Source organism: Carcharhinus amblyrhynchos, chromosome 3, assembly GCF_965287045.1.
Source record: "Carcharhinus amblyrhynchos chromosome 3, sCarAmb.v2.hapA, whole genome shotgun sequence".
NCBI classification, from domain to species: domain Eukaryota; kingdom Metazoa; phylum Chordata; class Chondrichthyes; order Carcharhiniformes; family Carcharhinidae; genus Carcharhinus; species Carcharhinus amblyrhynchos.
Window position 1 is genome coordinate 71301562 of NC_137326.1, and position 20369 is coordinate 71321930.

Here is a 20369-nt window from a genome sequence, read left to right on the forward strand (position 1 = left end):
ACAAAAAAATTGTTCACATTTTGACAAAAAGCAATGAAATAACACACAAAACTCCTGCAGCTCAGAGCTGAATTACTCATGACCCAAACTGTCCTCACTGATAGCCTTGTAGTTTGTCCCATTATCACACCTTCATTTTAATCACAAACATGTGCAAATTCTGCTACTTTCCCTCCCTTCATTGAGCTAATGATAGAATAATTGCCAGCAGGTACACTAACCACCTGTACCAAAAGGCATTTGATAAGGTGCCTCACAAAAGGTTGCTGCAGAAGGTTAGGGTGCACAGAGTTGGGGGTAAGGTGTTAGCGTGGATAGAGGATTGGCTGTCTAATAGGAGGCAGAGAGTTGGTATCAATGGGTGCTATTCTGATTGGCAGTTGGTGACTAGTGGAGTGCCGCAGGGATTGGTGCTGGGGCCTCAACTGTTTACCATTTATATAGATGATTTGGAGGAGGGGGCTGAGTGTAGGGTAACAAAATTTGCTGATGACATGAAGATGAGTGGAAAAGCAAATTGTGTGGAGGGTGTGGAAAGTCTGCAGAGAGATCTGGATAGGCTGAGTGAGTGGGCGAGGACCTGGCAGATGGAGTATAATGTTAGCAAGTGCGAGGTTATCCACTTTGGTAGAAATAATAGTAGGAGGGATTATTATTTAAAAGGCGAAAAGCAGCAGTATGCTACAGTGCAGAGGGACCTGGGGGTCCTTGTGCACGATTCGCAAAAACCCAGTCTGCAGGGGCAGCAGGTGATCAAGAAGGCAAATGGAATGTTGGCCTTTATAGTGAGGGGGATAGAATATAAAAGTAGGGAGGTCTTGCTGCAACTGTACAGGGCACTGGTGAGGCTGCAGCTGGATTACTGTGTGCAGTTTTCATCGCCGCACTTGAGGAAGGATATATTGGCCTTGGAGGGAGTGCAGAGGAGGTTCACTAGGCTGATACCGGAGATGAGGGGGTTGCACTATGAAGAGAGACTGAATAGACTGGGTCTGTACTCATTGGAGTTTAACAGGCTGAGGGGGGATCTTATAGAGACGTATAAGATAACGAAGGGGATAGATAGGGTAGAGTTCGAGAGATTCTTCCCACTTAGAAAGGATAGCAGGACTAGAGGGCACAGCCTCAAGATAAGGGGGGTGCAGTTTAGATCAGAGTTGAGGAGGAACTTCTCCACTCAAAGAGTGGTGAATCTCTGGAATTCTCTGCCCGTTGAAGTGGTGGAGGCTACCTCGCTGAATATATTTAAGTCACGGGTAGATGGGTTTCTGATAGAAAGGGGAATTAAGGGTTATGGGGAGAAGTGGAAAAGTGGAACTGATCCACTTCAGATCAGCCATGATGTTATTGAATGGCAGGGCAGGCTCGAAGGGCTAGATGGCCTACTCCTGCTCCTATTTCTTATGTTCTTATTGTCACTCCACTAAGCAGCAGTTATTATTATTTGGCACTGAAATCAAATGTCAGCAAGTGAGATAGAGAACATCCTGACATTTAAGAATAGAGAAAGAGGTACCATTGTGAATGGATTGATTTTATTCTCAATGTGATTGTGCCTTATAAACATATGTTCATTATTCAATTTGCATTGTTAATCATTTCTTATTATTTTAACAACCATTTTCATGAGCATTGCACTCAGAAATATTACAGAACATGTATTTACAATTTAAATTATTTCCACTTTAACTCTCAGTTTTAGAAACCATGATATTTTCTCATGTAAGATTGATAATGTATAAAATTAAATGGTCGCAATTGTGACTCCAAAATAATGCCTTAAAGCCTGACAGCCGAAGATATAATTCATTCTAACACTATCACAGAGAACTCCAACACTGTTATTGGGAATTTGAAATGCTCCTCATGGAAGACAATGCAATGTCAGTGCAGATTTGGAGCATTTACAGCAGAACCCAGTTGTGCTCTCAGGTGCTGAGAGTTCGTCTGTGCCTAATCAAATTGTAATGGTGGAATTTCCAGATTCTGTCCCAAATTATACCTGCTTTTTGGATGTCCTGCATACTTAGCATCCTCACTAGTCCCCAAAATCTCAGGCCCTAAATTACTCTGAACTCTTTGGGGATTGAATTAAATGTCTATATGTAGTTGGACAATACATTTGAAAAAGATATTCCATTAATGATCCACTTCCAGCCATTACTTTTCTCTTTTTGTTGGAATTCATATAGTTCCAGACATGTGCTCCATATGTACCTGAGAAGAAGCTTTCTATATCGTCCTTTTTCCAGGGATCGTAGTAATGTTCCCAACTTGGATAGGGGATTGGATAGAACCGCCTTGGGATCCAGAAAGAGATCCCATTGCATCCTTTTGTAGTGAACTTGTCTGTGTTATTCAACTTGCACCATCGCTTCATAACACGGGTTATCAGTATAGGACCTTGATGACCCCAAATGTGCCCAATATAATTGGCCACAAAATCTTTCATGCAGTCCAACAAAAACTGATGATGTTTGAGATGAAATCCCATTACGCCATTACTGAAATCGGATTCCTGTTGCAAAACAGTAAAGTTAGCAAATGGCAAAGGCTTCATTGAGATAACATCGGTATCCAGATATGTACCACCATATTTCCACAGCAGAGCTAACCTGCAGCCATCAGCAAGGACATGGATCCAATACGTTTCCAAATCAGGATTCACCTGCGATAAGTGGACAAAATAAAATAAATCGTTAATGTTCTTTTACAGCATATTTAAACTTATTTCTTCACAGCCCATGTGCCTCCTCCTTCGGTCAAAGATAATTCTCAGTCGGTTTACTGGAGCTCCACATGTTGCCCAAGGATATTCTTTAATGAATAATGGGAGTGTTTTTGTGATGGTTTATTCCTAAATGGATTCTCCCTGAACAATTGTGGGTATGATTGGATCCCCAGCCACTACACGGCACAATATATAGCACAGAAAGTGTTTTTGAGGAAGTCTGTAAAGAAAGACATTGGCCACTGAGAACCTGCTAGAAATGTGGAAGTAAATGGACCCGTGACACACTGGGAAGGATGAGATCATAGTTATTGCTGAAACTTGCTTAAACGACAGGAATTGTAATTCATTTTGTTGACCATTGCCGATGTGCAGATTTGCCACATTCCACTGGTTTCCAACCATGTAGTATTTTTCCCACCCATATGACTGAAGTGGTAAGCACATGGAGCACAGCAAGTGAAGAGAAGTATGTGCTGATTGTACACAACATTGACCATCAGAGCCATGCACACTCTTTGTGTTCAAATACTTTTTCCACCACATGAAATTGACAGCTGTTTTAATCTATGAATGATTAAGCATTTTCTACAACTTGTTATGAAATATTAAATGCATTCAACCTTATTCAAGTATTATCGTTCGTGAACATGCTCGATTTCAATCTTGAGGCCCATTCAGATGAAGGAGGGCCACATGTGGCCCACTCATTAACCTAGGTTGCCCATCACTGATCTTGGCACTAGGCTCCATGTGCTGAGATCAGACTTTCACAATGATTGGGCTGAATTGTGTCCTTGAACATTGGAGGAAACACCCTCATTACAAAGGAGAAGCTAGTATGACTGAGGTATTCTGTTGCTAATGGCACCCAACCAATGAGTTGGCAGCTTTGCAGAGAACTGATGAAGGAGCCTCTGGACTGAGCAATGGGTCTTTCAGTGGAACGCAGACACAGTTGTCTCAGTGATACGAAGAAAGAAATGTTATGAGAGCAGGCAGCCAGGGTGAGGTAGTGAGATTTATTTCATTTGTACAGGTAGTTTCTAACATACATAGGCAGACACAGTCTACAAGTGCCTAACAATTGTGTCCATGCTGTGCACTGAGAGCTTCAGAACCTTTCTAACCTTACCGCTATGTGTTGGTGTGTCCCCAGGATCCGCAGCAGAGATAGAGTTTGCCTGCTTTCTGCAACACCCTGTTGTCTGAGATGATCTTGGTGGGCGTCCTCTGGATGGCAATGTGGCACAGTGGTTAACACTGCTGCCTCACAGTGCCAGGGACCTGGGTTCAATTCCCGGTTTGGATCACTGTGTGGAGTTTGCACATTCTTCCCATGTCTGTCTGGGTTTCCTCCAGGTGCTTCGGTTTCCTCCCACAGCCCAAAGATGTGTAGGTTCGGTGGATTGGCCATGTTAAATTGCCACTTTGTGTCAGGAGGACTAGCAGGGTAAGGATGTGGAGCTATGGGGATTGTGGCTGGGTGGGATTGAGGTTGGTGCAGGCTCAATCGGCCGAGTAACCTCCTTCTGCACTGTAGGGATTCTGTGATCTTGAGGATCCAACATGTTTTCGGGGTGCTGTTGGCAGTGTCAGCTTCCTCAGCATGAGGGGCTAGATCTGATTCAATCAGATGGGCTGGACCATCCCAGAATCTCCTGAGTGGAAGGCCCAGGGCTGTACACCAGCAGATCCTCTGCCCTAAGGGCCTTTATAAATCGGAGTATTGAGTATAGAAGTTGGAGTGTTACGGTAAGGTTGTATAAGGCATTGGTGAGGCCGAATTTAAAGTATTGTGTACAGTTTTGGTCACCTAGTTACAGGAAGGATGTAAATAAGGTTGAAAGAGTACAGAGAAGGTTCACAAGGATGTTGCCGGAACTTGAGAAGCTGAGTTACAGAGAGAGATTGAATAGGTTAGGACTTTATTCCCTGGAGCGTAGAAGAATGAGGGGAGATTTGATAGAGGTGTATAAGATTTTGATGGGTATAGATAGAGTGAATGCAAGCAGGCTTTTTCCACTGAGGCTTGGGGAGAAAAAAAACCAGAGGGCATGGGTTAAGGGTGAAAGGAGAAGAGTTTAAAGGGAATATTAGGGGGGGCTTCTTCACACAGAGAGTGGTGGGAGTGTGGGATGAGCTGCCGGATAAAGTGGTAAATGTGGGGTCACTTTTAACATTTAAGAAAAGCTTGGATGGTTTCATGGATGAGAGGGGTGTGGAGGGATATGGTCCAAGTGCAGGTCAGTGGGACTAAGCAAAAAATGGTTTGGCACAGACAAGAAGGGCCAAAAGGCCTGTTTCTGAGCTGTAATTTACAATGGTTCAACTACGGTTCCTTGGGATAGAGGAAGTTGAGAAGCTCCACCATCCTCCAGCATTGGCAATAGTTGATGCCCAAAAATGCCTGAACCATGTGGTGCACACCCTGCACGATGGAGTGCATATACTACAGTATGCAATGCACATCCTGTGCAATGAAGTGCACACCACGCATAAATGGAGTGCACATCCTGTGCTATGGAGTGTATGTCAGGTACGATGGAGTATACATCCTTCGCTATGGAGTGCACATCCTGCGTTGTGGAGTGCATATCCTTCACTATGGAGTGCACATCCTGCGCTGTGGAGTGTCCATGATGTCCTCTGAAGTACATATCCTGTGCTATGAAGTGCACATCTTGTGCTACGGATTGCACATCTTGCGTTATGGAGTGTACACTGTGCACTAAGGATCACACATCCTGTACTATAGATTCGTGCCCTGAATCAACGCATCGAGGTCTCCACTGCATCCACCACCCTCGCAATGTTGTCTTGGTTTCCTCTCAGTGCCGGCACTATCTCCTCAGATAGAAGGCATTGGGATTCTTCCACTCAGACTTTCAATCTGAGGGGTGTAGCTAACATCCCTTCCTGATGTTCTTGACTTTGAAGCTCCAGCAATTGAGGTATGACTGAGTCTAGAAGATTGTCATCCTATTGGGACTCTGCAGATTCCTGGCCTTCCGCAATCCTCTGAGTCCCAGTTTTCTGAGATGTCCCTGCCTCCATCTGTTGTTGATCAGAGAGAGTGAGGCGCTTACCAGATCCTGACCCTAGGAACTCTCCACTACAAAATCCCCCTGAAGTTATGTCTCTGTGCTGGTGCATGGGTAAAATCTGTGATGTCTCTTCCATTTCCACTTCTGAGAACTCGTCCTCCCTGGTGTCTGGGGGAGACACCTGTGTCTGGCTGATGGAAGCACGAAAAGGAGATGTTATTAATGCTTGGCAGGGGTATAAGGTTAGAAGGGACAGGGCTCACATTAGTTTGATCTGATGGATGATGGTGTACTGGGTGCTCGCTTGTTTTTTTGGCACATGTCTCAGCCTTGGTGCAGGGAAGTCTTCTTGCTTCCCAGTCAACTGGAGAGTTCTGTCCTCAAATGCAGAGAGGATTTTGAATTTGCGCATCCCTCCACCCAACTGGGATCTTTCCCATCTATTGTGAACCAGCCTCTTTTTCCAGAGAACAGATGGGGAATGTGGGAGCAGGCCACGTGCCAGGACAGATGGTCAGGAAGGTCTACGTGTGTGGTTGGTACAGACACCCTCACCCGATGAAGGAGCAGTGCTCTGAAAGCTCATGATTCTAAATAAACCTGTTGGACTACAATCTGATGTTGTGAGACTTCTTACTGTGCTCATCCCAGTCCAATGCTGGCATCTCCACATCATGTGTGGTTGGTGAGTGGGCACAGGGATGTGATGAGGAGACAAAGCCACTGGGGAGATGAGGAAATGAGTGGGAGAGTGAGTGGTGATGTCCCTTGAGCTGACAGTGAGTGAGTTCCTGTGGATGTGTGATGGGTGTGTGAGTGAGTGAGCGATGATGAATGAAAAATCGCACACCCTGGCTGAACAAAGGAGATCATTTGTCCTCCTGCTACATTGGATGGCCATTCTCTGTTGCAGGGTGCTGGTGCCACTGGTGCTGCCATCACCTCCCATGTGGAGGTGGCGAACCTGCTTGAGGCTTTCCACTCTGTTCATGGGTACAGGATGTGCGTCTCTCCTCCACGGTATCCAACATTCTTCCAAGAAATGTCTCTGAGAATCTCGGGGCAGAATTCTTCTCAACAATTCTCATTTTTGGAGTTTGGGCAAGTGCTGGGTGCACTGGGGACACTGATTTGCAGCCTTTATATGGAGCAGCTTAAAGCACTCAGCTGATGGCAGGGTGGGTGAGTAAGGATCTGCCTGCCACAGAGCTGGTGTGAAAGCTGAACAAAATGTTTTCTTTTCCAAGTGGCTAAAAATATGGCATGAAAACTTGCCACCATCAGGGACTACTCACTGTTTTAGCTGTCCAAAATCACACTTAGCCAAAAAAGATCACAAAATTCCACTCAATAACAACAAATATACTCATTAAAATGTTTCTGATAACTGATTACCTTTTGATGCCACTCACGCAAAGGAGTGTTTTCAAATAATTCACTGAGATTCAAGGGTAGAAGGACAACATTACTTATTGCAGATAACAGTGGAATGCCAGTATAATTAGGCTTTGGATATTGTGATAATGTGCCACTGAAACCCTTCATGAAATAATAGATGTGTTTGTCTGGATTTAACCGAGCAGCCGATTCCACTGAACACATCGCCAGTGGTGTGGGCTCAACTCTGTCAGTCGTCTCCACAAATATAATGCCAGGATCCATGACTCTTTCAGATAGACTTGGATCAGCTTTAATTTTCTTCTGTATTACTTCCAAGAAGTTGTTTGTAATAAACTGATAGGTGTCCGGCTTGTGCAAACCGTAGAGAATACCACACGTTGTAATGATAAGAGCGAGCAGGAACCACTTGTACTGGGATCCCATGATGTGGAACTGGACTGTTTCTTCAAAGGTTCCTGTGAAAGTGGAGAATATTATTTAGTAATGGAGCACTGTGATACAGGCCCATAACTTACTGTTTCCCCAGTGTCACATTTGGGGGGTGCTCCTCTGGGAAATCCCTCCCGGAAATTCCCACATATGATTTTACCCGGCAATTGCCCAGAAGTGCTAAATGCCTCTGGGAAATTGCAATGAGCTGGGAACCATCTGACAGAAGAGATTTAAATCACTAACTTCAGATGGTTCTGCCAGTCTTACTCCAACAATTACTTTCAATGAGTTAGAAGGACAAAAACACTCCTAACTTCAGGGTAAATATCTAAACACCCAGATTTAGCCTCGCAGTGGACGCGCTGCACACGCACACAGCCCAGCCGCACCCCAAGGGAACCCACCATGACACTCCCACCCCGACCTGAACCACGGTCCCTGACCCCTTCCTCATCAGGCCCACCCTGGCCTGGGCCCACCCTCACCCACCTCAGGCTCATAAATCCTCCCCCTCCCATAATCTGTGAAGCCCCTCACCTGCTTTCTGTCCTCAGAACTCTCTCCTCTGCCCTGGTACACATCACCTCCACCTCCTCTGGTTCAGGACACACCTCCCCCTTTCTGGTCTTCCCCCAATCCCTCGTCATGGTAGACCTTTTATCTTTGATAAGTATCTGCTCCCTTGTCCCTTTGAACATCCCCTTCTAGGCAGCTACTAATTCCTTTCCTCTCTGTGTCCAAGTTGTTCCACATCGATGTTGCAGGGGGGATGCTGTGCTTCTCCAGTCTCACTCAGCCTGAGTTTGGAAAGTACAGGAGACAGGAGTTTCGCAATCCCAGCGAGGGCAAATCGGTCATGAATGGCTATCTGACGGAGATTGTCCAGTCTGTGGAAGTCATGGGCCAATCATGCTCATCCTGAAATCAACCAAGATTTACACATTGCATTCCATTGCTGAACCAATCTCCTCAATATGATGAATCATTCCCCCATGATCCACAAACTCCACAAGGCCACAAGAAGTGCATGCATCTTGGGAGTCGATGGTGGAAGTCAGATGTTGGCTCCAAAGTGCGTTGCAAAGCCGAAAGGGCTCCAATACCAGGGTTGTTGAATTGGGAGGCCCCAAAACATTTGACGTCTTTAGGCCAAGTGGTTAATTGCCTCATTTCTGTGAAGTACCTGATTTGAATTATTGAGGGGGAGAGGGTTTATAATAGTGGGGAATGGCTGAAGTTGGGGGTGGAAGGAAAGTGGAGTTATATAAGAAATATATTCATTGTGCTTTGAAAATTACTAATGTGATTGACTATTTGAGATAGTTAATTATTGGTATTCTGTTCTTTGTGTAGTAATTCTTTTGATTTAAACTGTGATCCTTGTGGCTAAAGGAAAGGTGGCATGTGGCAGATTGGCTAACACTGCTGCCTCACAATGCCAGGGACAGGTTCAATTCTGGCATCGGATCCCTATCTGTGTGGAGTTTGCACTCCCCGTGTCTGAGGGTAATGCTGCCGGTTGCTTCGCAAAATTTAAGGACGTGTAGATTAATGAGGTCAGTACAAAGTGTTATATGGTTCGGCCTGGGTAAGATGCTCTGTTGGAGAGTCGGTGCAGACTTGATGGGCCAAATGGCCTGCTTGCCTGTAGGGATTGAATGAGTGCCCACAGAGTTCTGAATAAATATTTGCGATTCACCCTGTGAAATGCCTTCTCCTGATGGAACGACAGGAAGGAGCTCAGCAGACAAGGCCTCTGCAAATGTGGATCAGGTCAGGACCAGATGGATGTCATCATGAAGGTTTTGGCCCAGGATTGTACAGGACAGGTCAGGGTGGATCATGTGGCCCAGCACAGTGCCAAGGTGGGCCGACACTGCCCTGACAAAGTTTTGTAGTCCAGGCAAAGGAGGGAGACCGGATGACAACTCTTAAGATGGCAGAGGATACCCTCTTGGGCAGCAGGGTATTCACAGGCCTGCTCTATTCAAGGGGCAATTCTCAATTGCGATACTCTCCTCCAGGAAATTCAAGAACACCCTAAAGAATTCCACTGTCAACCAGACCAGCCCCAGGGTCTTACCCCTGAAGAGGCTGTTGAGAGCGCCATTCATCTCCTCCAGGCTGATAGGGGCATCACATTTTCCGATGCCGTCGAGGCCAAGCTGTGGCATCCTTGTTGAATGGATCCGAGACATTGTCGGCCAGCAGGATAAGGAGTTGCTAATGGATCCCATGTCTTTTTTCCAGTGAGTAGAAGAAGGAGGAGCCACTGTCTAGATCCTTGAGGAACCGGATTGGCAACTTCAAGTACACACCATGGCATCCGATAGGTTGCGGGTCCCTCAGCACACCCTTCTCACTGTACGCCAGCTGCAGGTCCGTGTCATAATTGGGCTGACAGGGCATGACTCCAGGTTGAAAGCATTCTGCTCCAACTCCGACTTTTTGTCGATCCCCTTATGTACTCTTGACATAAGGTACAGATGTGAATCTTGCCTGTATCCCACCATAGCCTCAAAGAGGAGAAGCTTCTCCAGCCTACCCAGAAACAATGAAACAAATCCAGTAGCTGTTCGTCTCCCAGCTACAGGTTGTTAAAGTGCCAGTAGGTGGACACAACTCGAATGCGAGATGGAAAGAATTCCGTCTACACCAGGTGGTGGTCTGAGCATGGCACTGGCTGCATAAAAGACATGATGTGGAGGTGCCGGTGTTGGACTGGGGTAAACACAGTAAGAAGTCTCACAACATCATGTTAAAGCCCAACAGGATTAATCGGTAGCAAAAGCCACTAGTTTTTGGAACACTAACATTCATCTGATGAAGAAGCAGCACTCCGAAAGCTAATGGCTTTTACTACCGAATAAACCCCGTTGGACTTTAACCTGGTGTTGTGAGACTTCTTACTGTGCATGAAAGATGACAGAATGCATGATAGGTACTCCTTCGAAATGTAAAAGCAGTTGATTCTGGACACTCTGATTCCAGGCCTCACGAGAGTGGACACCTGGAGTTTGGATGTGGATGTTGCCAGCCATCTACCAAGTCGAAGGACCCAACGAGGTCCCCCAACTTCACTATCATCAAAGCTTACTTGATGATAAGTAATTATACTTAATTATAAGGCAGTGTGTTCCTCAAGATTGTAGTTGCAATCCCCACTGAGAATGATCCACTCATTCATGTTGATGGAGTTGAGAAGAGTGGGCACTCATTCAAGGAAATTCATTTGCTGCTGGCCAACCAAGGGAGCGTAGAGTTTCATGAAGTGAAACTCCACAACCCCTCTCGTGGTCTGTCAAGTGCCGCAATCAGCCTGGTACAGGCACCTTGACTCCCAAGGTCTTTGGCTGAAAACAGTGCCAAGAAGAGAGCCTTACCGCCAGAATTGCCACTTCAGTAGCCACAAAGCTTCATCTTCCAGAACATATGGGTTGTTCCCTGAGTAGAAGAACAACCTGGGAACCTTCAAGAAGAAGAAAAGGTGGCATTCTACAGAAACAATTTACAACATGGGAATAAAATATGACTTGTGAAGAAGGGAATGCCCAGGAATATGATGAAGAGCTCCAACTGAATGTCTTATCAATAAAGGGTAGATCACATAGATTCTGGGGGATTTCTAAGTTAAGTGGACAACCTATTAGGATGGAAGTTGATACAGGTGCATCACCACTCTAAAAGAGAAAGTTGAGAGCTATATTTTATTTGGTATTAGCTCCAGAAACTTCACAGAAGTAGAGCACCAACAACAATCTCGAGTTGCCAAACAAGAAGTGAGGGCAAAACAATATCATTTCTATAACGAGATTGAATCTTAGTGTGTAATTATACCATGAATGAGAAATGGGTACCAACCATTGTTTTCGCAAAAAATTAAAGATGAACTAGTTTGGCAATGCAAGGATGTCCAATTGTTGTCATCTCAAAATGATTCTCAAAATTGTTGCATGTTTCTTTTAAGAGTTGATAGTGATGTCATTAGGGTGTTGCAGAGGCTGATGTTTTATTTTCAGTTTGTTCTCTGTATAGGCTTGAGCCCCGACCATAAACCTGTTGTGTGTAAGTTTAGATCTACATGTGCAAATCACAGCTGATTGCTTTTATGTAAAACCCACAACCTCTAACATGGTTATTAGTCTCAACACTATGTTGTGAGAAAGAATCTTGAAGTCTTGTAGCTGCTAGAATTACTTGTTTCCTGTGATTCGTGATCCACCTTGTTTAATAAAAAAAAGCACAGAAGATACATTCCACTTGGTGACAAAGTAATTTGGTTGAGATGTATCTGTCAAATTAAAAAAGATAAAAATTCATAATCTACACTTTTTAATTCTCAGTCAGGAAATTGGATGTGTAATGAGCTAACTACTCAACAGAACAAACTTGTCAAATGTAATGACATCATCAGTACACTTTGAAAAAAAGGAACAAAGGAACACATGCGTGGGACTTTCCGGTTTTGGGGTGAGCATGATGGGAAAATTCCGCCATGGTATGCGATTTGAAGGCCCCATTCGCCACGGGTGCAAATCCCGTTAAGGCCACTAAATGTCATGAGAGGGCCACAGCAGGATTTCCAACAGTGAGATCTCAATTTGAGATTGTCTCCGTGCCCTTCCCACCAGCAATGTAATCCGGTTCACACCAGAAAGGTATGACCTAACTATTTGGCTTAATGCCATTGATTCTGGGATCATTAGACTCCGTGATATCACATCAGCGGCAATCATTATTGATTTTTGAAAATGTAACCAGTCATGATGAACATGCCAGGGGTGCGGATGTGTGAAAATTTCAGGGGTGGCTAAGGATATGGCTGGGCAGTAACTAGCACTGCCCCATGGCACCTTGGAAATGCCAACCTGACAAAGCTCCCATTGGAGGGGTTCCTTTATGTGTCTGGGGAGGGAGGAAGAAGTTGATGATGGGGGGGTTTATGTCCTTAATTGAGGATGTGGGGGCAATGGAAACAATGTGGGGGATATGGACGGAGCCATTGCCCCAATACTGGTAGGGTGGAGGGGACAGAAATTGGGTGACACTGAAGATTGAGTTGTGCCTCTGCTTGCATGGCTTGGATGTGTCCCCATGTCTCATGGGTGTTGTGATCTCCAGGGCTGGTCTTGATGTCTGTAGGGGGAGGTGACCTTTAGCTTTACTTTGAGATTGGGGTGCACTTTAAAAAGTGCATCCTAATCTCTGAATCCCAGTTTTGCCAGAGACCCCTCACCTCTGTGTGGCTGTGTAATCCTCACCTGCACTTTGAAATTATACAGAGTGCTTTTCATCAGGTGAGAAAAGGCATCTTTGAAGCCAACAAGTTTCACACAGCTTCTCTTGCAATTCTGGGAAAACTCCACCCACAGTCTCATCATTCTTCAAATTCAAAGCTTCAGATCCTTTGCTCCTCCCAATATTTTGAACTAAGAGCACTCAGGATTATTCCAACCTCAAACTGTTTGTTTCCAAATTCCAATTCATGTATTTTGATTTTAATTCTGACAAAGTAATTGGAAAATTTTCTAGTCAAGTAATTCCCAAGTGTTGATTATTGTGGTGCTGCGCTCCTATGTGCGTGGAGGGCGAGAAGCAAGGAGGGTCACATGACAGATCAGGCCAATCGTGGAGTTAGTGGTTAGGGTCCACGAGTCACTGAGTGTTGTGGCGGCCTCTAAGGCTACAGAGGAGCTTCGATCCCCATCTCCCCTTGGCCTTTGTGCCTTATTAAGCAAGCAAAGGCTCACCCATAAGAAGTGGTCTGTGGGGGTAATCCTTTACTCTATTCGAACCATTGTTGCAGGTCTCAAGGTCAACGCTACCTGACTATGAGCCACAGGCACGGCCCATTCCTTTGATGTGCACTAAAAGGTGTTGGTGATGGGAAACTGGCTTTTGGCTGAATTTCTACATTGACTTGATGGGCTTTTTTATTGCTGTCCTATATAGATATTGTTTCCAAATAAATCTCCTATCCATTTATCTACTCTGTTGTTTGTAGATTAGTTAGAATAATCACAATTATGCTATCTTGCATTGCAATTCTGTCTAGCAACAACAGAAGTTCCAAATACGTATCTGGTTTTATTCAGCCCACAACTCTTAATCAAGCCGACAACTTTCATTTGATTTTAAACTTAATGTTGAAACTACTATTGCAGAATGGCAATTTAGGAAAAGAACAATGTATTTAATCTAGAAAACCTCAACAAAGAAAAATCCACACAAGTTCTTCATTAGACACACACTCATTCACTTATGGAGGCTGCCATATTCACACATTGGGGACGATTCTCCCAAAAAATTCTAAGTGCTGAATTCCCGGGAAAACTGAAATAATTCATGCTGTCTTTTGCAGTGAAAATTCACACGAAAATCTCCAACATTCTGTGCAATGCAGAGGCCACCAGCGTGAATATTATTATATTTCAGGGTGCGGGGTCTATTCATGCTGGAGAGGCTGAAATCACTGGCCTCTATATATGCGCAGTGGCCCTGAAATATCATTCTTCCAATCACTGACCAGCCCAGGATCCCTGCAGTGCTGCAGCTCCAACTGCCTCCACGGCACAATAGTGGCCCCCCGTCCATTCGCAGGCCGGTCCCAAACCTTCCCCCCTAATCCCAGCCTGCCCCGATCTTCAGCCCTTTCCCCAGCAGTGACGATTCCCCCCAACACTACCCCAACAGGTCAACCCCTGGCAGACTCCCCAGGCTGACCAACCCCATTCCCCATGCCCCAGCCTGCCCTGATCAGTGGCCTCCATCCAGCGCCTACCGATCTCTATTCAGGTGGCAGTGGGACCCCCGAACCTCACTGATTGCCCCCAGACCCTTTGCCCACCAGTCCCCGTCCCCTAGGCCCTTCCCCAATAGGCCCCTCCTCCTTGGCACTCCCCATGCCTGGTGAGCAATGACAAAGTGCCTCCTGGGCACGGGTGCTTTTTCCCTTGGGCAGTGCTAGGGGGCACAGGCTGGCACAGTCAGTGTACCCATGCCGACAGGGCACCACCCTCCTGCCACCCAACCCCATGGGTGAGGCCCTGATTGCCCCTCTTCACTCCAGCAGGGTCAGGCCGCCAGCTCCCCAAAAGTGCGGAGCTGCTGTCATCCCCGCTGGAGTGATACACTCTGGCAGGGTGGGAGATTTTAGTAAGCTCAGAAAATTCAGCCTGGGCCCACTAACAGCATTTAAATAGTATGTGAAATAATATTTAAATGCTAGTGCCGCCTCACATTGATTTCTGGTGTCACGCAGACGCCACTGGAAATCCAGGCCTGAGAGATGCAATCGCAGCTCGAACGTTTGTGGGAATCCCACGAATCAGCCGACACACGATTCTCCTGGCTCGCTGCACAAACATTGGCACAATGCGATGGGACAATCGAAGCCATCATGCCCACAGCATTTCACTTTTCTTTCATTCAATTTCAACAATTTAAAACTGAAGTTAGATGTAGCTCTCGAGGCTATAGGGATCAAGGAAAATGGGGAAATGGAAGGTCAAGATATTGAATTTGATGATCAAACATGACCAAAATGAATGCGAGCAGGCTTGAAGGGCCAAATGATCTATTCCTACTTCTGATTTCCATGTCTTCCAAACATGTTTGTTCCATCACTCATCTGAATCTCTCACCATGCTCTAGAGCCCCCAAGTGAGTCACTCAGTTGCGATCTGCGGGAACGCATGCGCGAACCCCACGAATTGGCACTCGCGTGAACCTCCCAGTCTGATCTGCCAGATAATTAGCGGGTCAAAATGGGAGAATTGCCCCCAGATTCTTTCCAGCTGTTTATTTGAGCATCTGCATGGGTACATGCATTTCTGGCAAATCCTGCAGAATGGACTCGATGATCATTCTCACACAACGTATTTTATATGGCATTGGGTGACAGACATTTACATAAAACATGCACTAGTATCATATGGTCACTAGGTATCTGTTCTCCTTCACTTTAGATAACTCCTACATATTGAGTCCTCTTCTTTGATTTAATATAGTCTGTTAAGCCTGTTCCCTCCTCAGATGGATTCAGCGTTAGTGCGTTGTCGGATCCTCGCCCACTCCAATTCCATGACAGGCGAGGTGGTAGAGTTCTGGTCAATGTGTCTGTAGGAATCTTCCATTTTGGATAACAAGACACACACACACATGCTTCAAAAACAGGAAATGCTGGAATATCTCAACAGGTCCCACAGCATTTATGGGCGGAGAATAGAGCCAATGTTTTGTGTCTGGGTGACCCTTGCAGACTCAAAAGGTGGTTCTATTCTCTCTCCACAAATGCTGTCAAACCTGCTGAGATTTTCCAGTGTTTCCTGTTTTTGTTTCAGATTCCAGCAGCTGCAGTATTTTGTCTTTACGCACATATGCTTGCAGTTTTAAATCATAATTGTTCAGTCACGTGAATTGGAAGTTAATTCTGGTTAACAGTTGCACCAGAGAAAGCAAACTTTGAAAATAACTCTTGGATTTCATTTATTTTTCAATCATTTATTCATGGTGTGTGTGCATCGTTGCTGAACCAACAAATATTGCCCATTCCTAATTGGCCGTGAGAAGGGGTTGGGGAGCTGTTTAATCCAATTTGCAAAATGGTTTATTATAAAGCTCAGGCTAATAAAGATACTTTGTTTTTAATTTTTAAGGATCACATTTGTAGAAATTAAAACGAGAGAAGTGAAAATGGGTAAGAAAGGTTTTAAAATAATGGGACTTAAGATCTTTTTTGTTTAAAGGAATCACATAAAATGGTGCACACAGATGCATCAAAGCATGTTTTGTGCCACCCATTTCAGTTCTGCAGAGAAGTTAAGCCTTTTAGCAAACCAGTGACCTTTAGATTATCCTGACATGGTTTGTATATTTTGAGCGTAATTTTATATGTATTGGATGTTATTAATTTTGTTTTTTGGCAGGTGTGATTACACATGTTAACTCAGTGGTTACCTGACCAGAGCCACAAGATTTTTTTTCTTTCCTTCCACAGGTGACAATTGATCTGAATGTGGTGTGAAAAATAAGAGACGACAATACGCATGCTCTTTGAATGTAAGAGAACTGTGATAACGCCCATGATGTGCATGGGGAATCATTAATTGACCTCCTAATTGGGCTTGATGAATACTAGCTCCCTGGGAACTGGTAATTAGCCAACCAGGTGAGGCTTGTATACTGAGTCCTGTATCAATCAAGACTCCATTATCATTTTAGTCTTGCTTGGGACATAGGCCTGATTTTACCAAAAATTAAAATGGCGGTAAATTCGGGTGTCGGGTTTGTAACGCGATCTGTACCTGAAACCGAGCAGATCACGCCTTTACCGACATCCGATTTCCGCATCCCAATCAGGCGGCCCGACTATTTAAATGCATTAGCATGCATTTAAATTGATTTAACGAACCGCGCACCCAACTCTACCACCAAATCCCACTTTACTGTCTTCGGATCCATTCCGGATCCGCACTGTTATCAACCTGCAGATTAAAAATCCGAAGCACGTTCCTATTCAGCAGGGGAACCTCCGAACCCCTGTGAAAAGGAAAAACTTATAAACAAGAGTCACAACCAAGTGACCCACCTGGGCGCTCTAAAGCGTGGTGAGAGATTCAGATGAGTGATCAAACATCAACGCATGTTTGGAAAATGCTAAAAAATTTTGGAAAAAATTTTGAATCACTGCATTCTGAATGTTCATAAAGTTTGATTTGAGGAAATGATTGATTTTATTGAGTGTGAGGTTAAAAGGTATTTTACAGGCGTTTGTCAGTCATTCAAAGCTGGAGGCCGATTTATTTAAAAATGTATGTTTAGCAAGTATATGTGTGTTAGTGTTTATGTGATTTTTCTTGCCTGTGAGTCCGTGTCTGCTGCTTTTATCTTTGAAGCATATTAGTTAATCCTCTATGGTCTGGTACTGGTAGTTGCTTTAAAGTTGCTTCTTTAATGCATACTGTTGTATTTTGAATTAGGCTAAGTGAGGGGAATAATAGGCTTTGATAAAATGATAGAGAAGTTGTTAAAATAGCCCATTAAGGGTTTTGGGGAGCAAACGGGAAAGTGGAACTGATCCACTTTAGATCAGCCATGATTTTATTGAATGGCGGGGCAGGCTCGAAGGGCTCGATGGCCGACTCCTGCTCCTATTTCTTGTGTTCTTATGTTAAAATAATTTGTTCTGGGTGAAAGTGGTGTTTTTGCAGAAATAAAATGTGGTGCTTTACATTCTGGTTAACTTCAAATGTCGGGTCATTGGATATTTCAACAGCATGGATTGGGATATGAATCTACAACAATTTTGGCTCGGAAGTGAAGATTTAACCAAATGAGTTAAGCTGGGACCAGAGGAGCTTTGCTCCAACACGGGCATAAAAGCAATGTACCTTTATCCTTTCATTCCTTATTTGGAAATTTCAGCTGTTATTAACCTTCAGTAACCGTCACCAATGTAATAACTCCAGAAATTGGCAATAAAGGATCTATGCTTTATTGTACAAAATGAAAATAAACTGTAACCACAAGCCTAGGGTGAACACATCAGGCCCGATTTTACCAATTGGAGGCTAAGGGCCGGATCCAGACGTAAAACGGATTCGAGCCCGGAATCCTCATTCCAGCGTGCCCACATGCTTTTTGCCGGCTCCGGTCCAGTCCACGCTGTGGGAAGGGTTCAGCACGGCCGGAACGATCGGAGCTCTGAACTGTGCCTGCAGCACACCGGGGCACGAAAGACAAAACCAGCAGAGAGACAGGGGGGTGGGGGGGGGGTGGTGCGGGTAGGACGAGACACAACAGGACCCCCCCCCCCCCCGCCAGAGGCAGGCCCCCCCCCCCCCCCAGCAGATCCCGCCAGATGAGACACCCCCGGGAGGCAGCCCCCCTCCACCATCAAACCCTTCCTTGGGAGGCAGCACCCCCCAGGTTTGGTGGTGTGAGACTTCTCACTGTGTCCACCCAGTCCCACGTCGATATCTCCACATTAACCAGTGCAGGTCAGAAGGAAAGTTGGGGGAGAGCAGCAATCGAGGACAATTGATTGTGGTCTGATCGCGGGGGCAGGGCTCTGATCTCAGGGGCGATCCCTCCCGGGGGATCTGACTGTGTTGGGGGGGGGGGGGGGTGGGGGTCTGCGGGGTGTTTGCCTCCCGGAGTGGGGGGGAGTCACGGGGGTGGGGGGGGGGGATGGATCGCGGGGCTGTGTGGTCTGCCAAGAGGCGCCTGCATCCTCGAGGGGTCCGATCGCGGGGCGGGGGGTCTGCCTCGTCTCTTCTTCCTCGTCCATTCTCCTGTGATTCAACACCAAAGTCATAATATGCGCTAACTTATCGTGCACTTAGGAATCACTTTCTCCTCCCGCAGAGTTTGAGTCTTTGTTTTTACCCTGATCTGGATTTGTCACAAAGAGTCCAGTTCGGACCTTACGCAGACAGTCTGATAGAGTATTGACAATTTGAATAAGACTCACCAAATTATTGTTCTGCCTTCACGGGTTTCTGGCAATTCATGTTTGTGAAAACAACTGAAGTTCGGATGGTCTCCAGTTTTCCCCACAGTCCAGATAAGACTCAAGTTCTTTCCAGGTGTTTATTTCAGCATCTGCACTTCCGGCAACTCCTGTAGGATGGACCTGATGATTATTCTCACACAAGGTATTTTTTGTGGCATTGGGTGACAGACATTTACATGTCTTTCTTTATCAATTAACCAATCACAGTGCTATACATGTTGTCTTTGTGATTAGACCTGCCTCTCTGCAAAGTCTGAATTCTAACTTTTGTCTTCAAACTGCTTTATTTAAGCCAGTTGCTCTGGACATTCGTATCCACACCATGCAGCAATCGCATGATCCCTAGAAGGGATCTGTTTACACTTCATCACCAGCATTTACAAGATAACAGAACAAAGACTCAAGATAAACAAAGAACAAAGAACAACCCAGCACGGGAAACAGGCCCTTCGGCCCAACAAGCCCACGCCGCCGCATTCTCCTACGCCTACCCTGCCCTGCGTGTATGCAAGTGGAACCCCTAACTTAGCCAGATTCAGGGGAGAATAGTGTCAATTTGGTATACGAATCAGCCTAAGAGCACATCTTTGGGGTGTGGGAGGAAACCGGAGCGCCCGGAGGAAACCCACACAACCACAGGGAGAATGCGCAAACTCCCACAGACACAGGCCCAAATCCATGTATTTGCACAGCTAGCAGTGCTAGTCACTGAGCTGTTGCGGCGCCCGTCTACCGGTCCAGGATCAAGCACACACACCGACACGAAGTACTAGGCCACTCCCGGAACCTCCAAGAGCAGCCCACGCACGACCCACCATGTGCATGCCCCTTGTTTGACAACAAGGTGGACCGCCACCTGTGGAATAAGAAGACAAAAACGTTAACATGTAAGTCTGCATTTCCGGTGTCTCCCGAGGCTCTGACCCTATATAATACCCCCTACTATAACCCTCCATCCTTGTTTCACTCATGTGTCTATCTAAGTAAACCTTAAACAAGTCCAACGTTCCTGCCTCCACCACCCTACTCGGTAGCGCGTTCCATACCCCCACGACCCTCTGCGTGAAGAACCTTCCTCTCATATCCAAATTATACTTCTCCCCCCTCACCCTTAGATCATGACTTCTCGTAATTGTACCCAATCTAGGGAGCAGCCTATCACTATTGACTCTATCTATTCCCTTCAGTATCAAATACCTCTATCATGTCTCTCCTTAATCTCCGTCTTTCCAAGGAGAAAAGT

At 45.5% G+C, this 20369-nt stretch overlaps 1 protein-coding gene across 1 annotated transcript; it reads right to left on the reverse strand.

Annotated features, from left to right (window-relative positions):
• Positions 1-1516: 1516 nt before the first annotated feature.
• LOC145340761 (alpha-1,4-N-acetylglucosaminyltransferase-like) lies at positions 1517-19255 on the reverse strand. The gene is made up of 3 exons (XM_080185224.1): positions 19085-19255; positions 7174-7634; positions 1517-2668 (listed from the first exon to the last, which is right to left on the reverse strand). Exons 2-3 carry the CDS (start codon positions 7600-7602, stop codon positions 2066-2068), a joined length of 1032 nt encoding a protein of 343 aa, XP_080041350.1. The 5' UTR covers positions 7603-7634; positions 19085-19255; the 3' UTR covers positions 1517-2065.
• Between the last annotated feature and the right edge of the window lie 1114 nt (positions 19256-20369).